The sequence below is a fragment of the Merops nubicus genome, unplaced genomic scaffold (genome assembly GCF_000691845.1).
Source record: "Merops nubicus isolate BGI_N331 unplaced genomic scaffold, ASM69184v1 scaffold13328, whole genome shotgun sequence".
NCBI classification, from domain to species: Eukaryota; Metazoa; Chordata; class Aves; order Coraciiformes; family Meropidae; genus Merops; species Merops nubicus.
In genome coordinates, this window is record NW_008623719.1 from 1 (window position 1) to 6856 (window position 6856).

Consider the following 6856-nt stretch of genomic DNA (forward strand, 5'->3'; position numbering starts at 1 on the left):
CCCAACCAGGTGAATCTCCTGGACTTTCCTGGTGGCCAAAGCTAGGGTGACTGCTGTATTTTCCATCAAGACATACATTCTGTGTTCTTATTTTTGCCTCTCTTTTGCCTGTTTCCAGGGTGCCAGAGGGCCCGACGGAGCAGTAGGCGAGCCGGGGTCACGGGGTGCCAAGGCGAGTGCCAGTGGGTGGCCACGGTGGGCAAGGCTGCTCTTACTGCCCTGAGAAATGCTCTGGGCAGGATCAAGCTCACATCCTCCTCCAGGAACAGGGGATGTTCAATTGCTCCATGAGGATCAACAAGCAGGGATGAGTCTTCTGTGCAACCACAGTAAAATCTGTCCAGCGTGGGCATCAAGGCCTTTGCTGCTGGGGTCTGAGACCCTGGACACAGAGGCAGTGCACGAACATGAAAGGGCCTCTGCTAAAATTATCAGAGTCCCTCAGAGGAATGGGAGTTGCCTTAGCTGGCAGTGAGTGCACTTGACTGTTACGTCTGAACGTAGCACTACATCAGAGCAATTTAATACAACTGATAAAATGTGACCTAAGGGGATGTGTATCAGTTCTGATGTACTTCATGTTGATTAGATCAGGACAGGAAAAAATGCAGGGCAAGATATGTGGTGCACAGAGAGCCTGGTAGATACCCTGCACAAGCAGCCCCTCATCCAGGATGAGCCTGCTCCAAGGTAGGCTCTGAGATGAGTGCATGGGTTAGATCCTCCCTGTGACAGCAGCCTGATGGGAGAGTATTGTCCTGCAGAGCTGGACCTTGTCTTACCACTGGATGTCACAGATCCATCCCCTGCATGGCACACGTGGCTGTGTGAATGCAGTTTGGATTGGGAATTTCCCCTAATTCATGCCCTGTTGGGCAGGGCTGTGCTGAGTCTCCTCAGAACCCATTTCCTCCAAAGCAGAGTCTGCTCAAAACCCCTCAGGCCATGCAGCCCAGTGCCCAGCTCCTTGCTGGTTGGGGTGTTCCTCAGGGCAGGATGCTGGGCGTTTGGCCTCTCAAAAGCTTCAGGGGACTGGAGGGGGTACCTGATGCACAGAAGTGTAAGAGCAGATGGCCTGGGGCTGGAGAACATTGCCAACACTTCCTGCTCCTGACATGTCCTTGTCTTCTTGCTTTGCAGGGCCGACCAGGGGAGCCAGGCAGGCTGGGGCCAGAGGGGCTGCAGGTATGTCCCCCATGCCAAGCCTGGTGTGGTGCCAGCCCCCATGGGGGTACCCACACGGACACAGTGCCCGGGGAGCTGCAGCTGCTTCTGGCCAAAGTGCCTCTGGTGTCTCAGCACGTGCTGACTGCTGTGACTCTGTGTTCACAGGGCAAGATGGGCGAGACCGGGGAGACAGGAGCACGTGGCTTCCCAGTAAGTGTCCATCCCTTGTGCTTCCTTTCATAACCTTGGTCTCACTCAAGTCTGTAAGTTTTGAGCCCTGGTCCAGGAGGAGGAATCTGGACAGTGTCTCACTTGTACGAGGCCACTTCACTCCTGTGACTGGAGCCTTTGTGAGATGCACGTTACTGCCAAGAGGCATGAGGGATTGTTATGGGATTGGAGCTGACCTTGGTGGGTTTAATTTTTCTAGGGTATCCAAGGACCTTCTGGACCTCCAGGAGCAAAAGGGGCCCCAGGCGACCCGGCAAGTGTCACCACTCTCTCTTCATCTGTCTTTCCTTGCACAACCACAGACATTTCATTTCTTTCTCTGTCTTGCTTCCTCCCCACCACTCATTCCCCTTCCCAGCTTCTCTGTCCTGGCCAACTCCAGTGTGGTCAGAGATGTGAAAGACTTGGCTAAAATCCTAGGAGACATGAGGAAAGACAAGGTCAGGCCCCTGGAAAGCAAAAGGGGGCTGTGGATCAACCAAGGAGAGTGTAGGATACAGCCTGTGCTGGATTTTGGAAGGGAAGGGAGAAAAGAATGGGAAGATTGGATCTGGGACAGGGTCAGATGTAACAAGAGGTTTGGACTGGGCTGGTAGGTAGAGCAGAGGGGGGGTCCAGGAGGAAGATTGTTGGTTTTAGAACTGAGCCCACAGTACCTTACAGACCATGAAAGTGATGGCCCTTCAGAAATGAAACCATTGTGTGAAAAGAACCTTGTGTCTCTGTTTTTCAGGGTCCACAAGGACCACAGGGGCCACCCGGCCCTTTGGGAGAAATGGGGCATAAGGTAGGTCTGGTCTTTGCTCCTGTTTTCCCCTTGAATCAAGAGTGGTAGGACTGAGGAATGGGTAAATGTGCAGAGGTGCATCCTCCCACACCTGGGAACACGACAAAGAGGAATTTCCTTCCAGTCTGAAAATCAACTTCCAAAGCAATGAAAACCAGAAATTCAGGCATCGCTCTCACCACAGGCTCAGACCCCGCTGGTGGCTGTGCAGACCCACCTTCACAGCAAGAGAACTGTTTCAAAGCTGACCTCACTGAGAACATATCCCAGGCATGGCTCTGTGACCTCACCACAGAGCACCTTTCTGCAGCAGGGTGCAGGGCCCAGGACCCACTCCCATAACAATCCAGACTGAGAGCTGGGCTCCCCGTCCCCTCTCTCGGGCGCTGCCGGGGTGCATTTTCTCAGCCCTCCTGCCCTGCTGTGCCCGTCCCACCCCCGTGGAGGGAGCCCAGAGAAGCACCTCTGCTGCTGCCTGTGCTTTGGGGCTGCCGTTGCCATGAAGCAGTGGCACAAACACACCACAACCAAAGCAGCAGCAGCTGCCAAACTGTGCCCTGGTGGAGTGCAGGCGATGCCTCTATGGGTTCTCCCCAACTCCTCTGAAGTCTTGGCTTGGTTTCACTCCTCTTGAATTATTATAGTCCTGGCTGTTTATACCAGATGTGCCAGTCCCCCTAGGAGAGCTCCTTTCCACAGGTCCCAGGCTGTAACACAGCCAGGATGTTTCACTCTTTTGTGAAAACAGCAGCAAAGGTGGCTTTTAACAGTCTTCTGCAGTGTGTGTGTCAGGAAAGTTTCCATCCTCATGGCTGCTAGACGGGCTGGAGCGAGCTCTTAGCGTGGTAAACCACACTGGGGAGCTGGAAAACTGCTACCCAGCCACTCTTCATGTTGCCAACCAAGAAAGTACAGAGCTTTATTCAAACCTGAGGCTCTTCCAGGAGCCTTTCTCTGCACTGGCACCTCTGGAGAAACCCAAGTAGGATTTTTGCTTTCGTTGGAGCTTGAATTTTCTCACTGCATGACTTGACCATTCGTTTGTAAACCCAGCACTCCCTCCTCTGCTTGAATCCATTTCAGCCAGCCAGGAGCTGGCCTTATTCCCTGGGCAGCAGAGTGCTCCCTTGACTATGTGCTCTTTTTTCCCCTTTTCTCTCAGCTGTAAAGAGAAGGGAGATTGTTGTCCGGAAAGCAAATATCATAAGTAAATAAACCACTCAAATCCTTTAAAGACAAGCTTTGCTCTCCCATCTTTGGGTTTGTTTTATAGATTCTTATTTTCCATGCTTCCCAGAGGTAATAGAAAATGCACAAAGATTAAAGCTCCCAATTGATCTTGGGACTAAAGATAGCAAACGAACGTGATCCTTCTATTCCAAGGCTGCTTGTGGCAGCTGGACACTGAGCAATGGCAGCTTGCAAGGTCATCCTCTCATCATCCATCTTTATATCTTATTTCCCATGGTTTTCCAGGTGGGGTTTGCAGGGAGCAGGAGCAGAGCTGAGCGTTTCTGTTACCCTCTGTATCAGCCATCCTGCTGGACCCTTGAGAAAGGCTTTCCTGTCAAATTTGGGACCTTTTCTCTTCTTTCCCAATTAGTCCCAGTGCTTCTCCCCAGCCTGGCTACTAACCTTAGAGAGCAGAGGGGTTGGAAGGAGTTGGAGTTGCTCAGCAGAGGAGGCTGGGGGGCTGCTGTGGGGCTGGGGAGGGGGGGTGTGAGCCCTCCCAGGAGCCAGGCACGAGGAGGTACAGGGCCTCTTTGATGCTGCCTACCCTGAGCCAGCTCCAGGGAGGTAATTACATTGCAACCAGGGCTCTGCTGTCCCGGGAGGGCTCTGCTAAAGGAATTATGTCTTTGATCTTGCTTTCTACTTGGTTACAATGGGTTTTTTCATTATCTTTCTTTTTTTTTTTTCCCACTTCAGGGACCGCCTGGCTCAATAGGACAACCTGGCCTTGCAGGTGAACCTGGCATGAAGGTAAGGAAACCTCTGAGTGCAATTTCTCTGCCAGACCAGGGCGATAACAGCAACTTCTGTTCCCACAGGAGTGGATACTGTGGGCAGCCAAAGCAAAAAAAGATATTCAATAAAAGATAAAGTTTAAAAAAAAAAAAAATTGAGATAACTTTAAGCCATTGGTTAAGAAATTCCTGAGCCCCACCCTGAGGGTGAAGCTGTCAGTGGTAGGAACACCATCCCAGGGATCTGGTGCCTCAAGAGCTGTAAAGGGCCTTGGAAATGAAGCTTGACTTCTTTGCAGATCCAAAACCTGAGTGGAGAGGGGATTCCTGGAGACCCAGAGATCCAGGCAGCTTCTAATTTGAAACAAGAACAGTCTTTGGAAGGTCCCAAGTTTAAAAATACTCTCAGACAAGGTCCTGCCATGGTTTCCAAGCCTCAGCTCTGTGGGGACTGAACTCCTTTGGTGGCTGTGGGGGAAGGGTGCCCTGATCCAGAGCCATGAATGCACCTTCTTGTCCACATGGAAAGGCCTATAAAAAAACCATCTCTTTGTTTGAATAAGATCCCTGTGCTGAGCAGCTCAGAGAGGGTTTTATTTTATCCTAACCCCCTTCCCAGTTGGTTTGAAGGTTCGCTGCTGTGTGCAGAGCTTTTGAGCAGACTCTGTGTGGGGATTAAATGCACTTTCCTCTTTGGTGTTCTTCACTCCCCACCTCCAGCCCCATCCTTTGCCATGTTTTCCTTGGCAAATCTTCTGACACTTCACTGAAGCTACCGTGTCTTTGGCATCCTGATACTGCACAAGTGTTTCAGCTTCCATGCTCCTCACTGCCCTTGTCAGGCACAGGACACCACGAGCTGCACAAACAGCCCTGTACCCACTGCCAGGGCTGGGCTCATGGAGCACGAGTCCCACACTGCTCCTTCTGCTAAGCTGGGAGGTGCTGGGACAGCCTGGGGTTGCTCTGGGCAGCCATCACAGACCTGTTTGATGTGGGATGAGATGTATGGGTGGGTCAGACAATTTTTTCCTCACGCCTCTGTGTTTCCTGATCTCTCTTCCCTGCAGAGCAGTTGGTTTGGATGGGCACACATGGGAGGTGGCTGCACTACAGCCCTTGTACCCCCAGGGCTAAACTGCAGCCTCGTAGCTTGTTGGTTGTTTGCCAGCTCTGACACCTTCAGTTCATTCATTTTGGTGAAGTCAAGGATGCAGTTTCTGCTCCACCCTTCTCAGTCATCCTGGAGCTCAAAGAGCTGTCAGGTTTCTTCTCCCTCACTCTAGCTGTGCCTGTGGCTCTGCTGCACTGCACCCAGCATTGCTGCCTTTCTGCCAAGGGGCTGTGCCAAGGGAATGTCTTCTGGCTCTGCAGGCAGCACAAACCACCCCTTGACCTCTGTCCTGTCCAGCATCATTTAAATACTCTTCCAGGATTCAAAGGGTGGCTACAAAGAAGATGGAGACTCTGGTTTTTACAAGGACTCCCATGGAAGAAAATGAGTGGGCACAAGTTATTCCTGGGGAAATTCCGATTAAACAAAGAGAAAACATTTCCACAGCAAGGAAATGAGCCATTGGAATAATCTCCCCAGGGAAGTGGTGAAGTCTTCAGCATTGGATGCTTTTAAGATTCCACTGGCAGGGTGCTAGGTCACCTTCTCTAGGCCATGCTCCATGCTTTTGCCAAGAAAGGTTGGAGCAGATGGTCCTTGAGGTCCCTTCCAACCTGGTATTCTATGATTCTGTGAACACCACAACAGAGCCTGGGAGGTGTGTGCTGGCCCTATGAGAGCAGAGAGGCTGGTGGTGCCAGCCTCTGCTTTGGGCCCCCTTGCAAGCTGAAGTGAAGGTGTTTGTGTGGTAGAAGGAAAGCAAAAGCAAAAACGAGGGGTGCAATGGGAAGTGCTTCATGCTCACCTGCCATCAGTAAACAGCTTGTCTCCATGTCTGTGGTTCCTTCTTTTTAGGGTGATCCTGGCCAGCTGGGAGTCCCTGGAGAGCAAGGTCTCATTGGCCAAAGAGTGAGTACAGTCACCTTCTGGTAGGGCTTCTGTTCCTTATCAGTCCCCAGAGGCTCTGTTCCCTCTTCACCTACAGCCTGGGCAGATGGACCCTGCTCTGGTCATCCCATAACCTTTGTGGCCCTTGTTTCTTCTGTGGGTGGTGGAAACACCTTCCTGGCAGAGTCTGTCAGAGCTCACCAGCCTATCTGAGCCTCTCTGATGCTACAGGGCTGCTTTGCAAAGCACAGTGGCAACCCTGGAAGGGGCAGTGTGGGAACAGACCCGTCCTGTCCACCGGGAGGGCACAGTCTGCACGGGGCAGGAGTAGGGTCCACGCGGGGAGGGGAGGTGCTGGAGCAGAAGGCAGCACTGAGCAGGGAAACAGTGGCCACACTGTGTGTGCATGGGAGGGAGCCAGGGCTGGGATGAGGGCATGGATTGAAGCCAGCAGTGGCTCCTGTCCCTTCTCAGCACTCAGGTCAGTTGTTGGAGCAGGGTGGGGAAGCCCCAGGTTAAGCAAATACAGCAGGCAGGGTCTGTGGGGGAGACACCACGGCCCAGAACAAAGCAGGAGGCTGAATTCCTGCTCTTGCTCCAGGAAGAGCTTGTTGAGCACCAGGGCAGGAGACAGGGCACGTGCCAAAGCTCCTGTCGCCGCAGCCAGCTGCAGCAGGGAAGGGGGGACAGCCTGCTGGGGGA

The 6856-nt window shown here is 52.6% G+C and overlaps 1 protein-coding gene across 1 annotated transcript in view; it reads left to right on the top strand.

Annotated features, from left to right (window-relative positions):
- Positions 1-118: 118 nt before the first annotated feature.
- COL27A1 (collagen, type XXVII, alpha 1) overlaps positions 119-6856 on the top strand; it is a gene marked incomplete at its 5' end in the record, with an annotated part of 44342 nt that continues 37604 nt past the window's right edge. The window contains 4 exons of the mRNA XM_008945173.1: positions 119-195; positions 1141-1185; positions 1333-1377; positions 2132-2185. Coding sequence (XP_008943421.1) covers positions 119-195; positions 1141-1185; positions 1333-1377; positions 2132-2185 — 221 coding nt within the window. The remainder of the gene's footprint in view (positions 196-1140; positions 1186-1332; positions 1378-2131; positions 2186-6856) is intronic.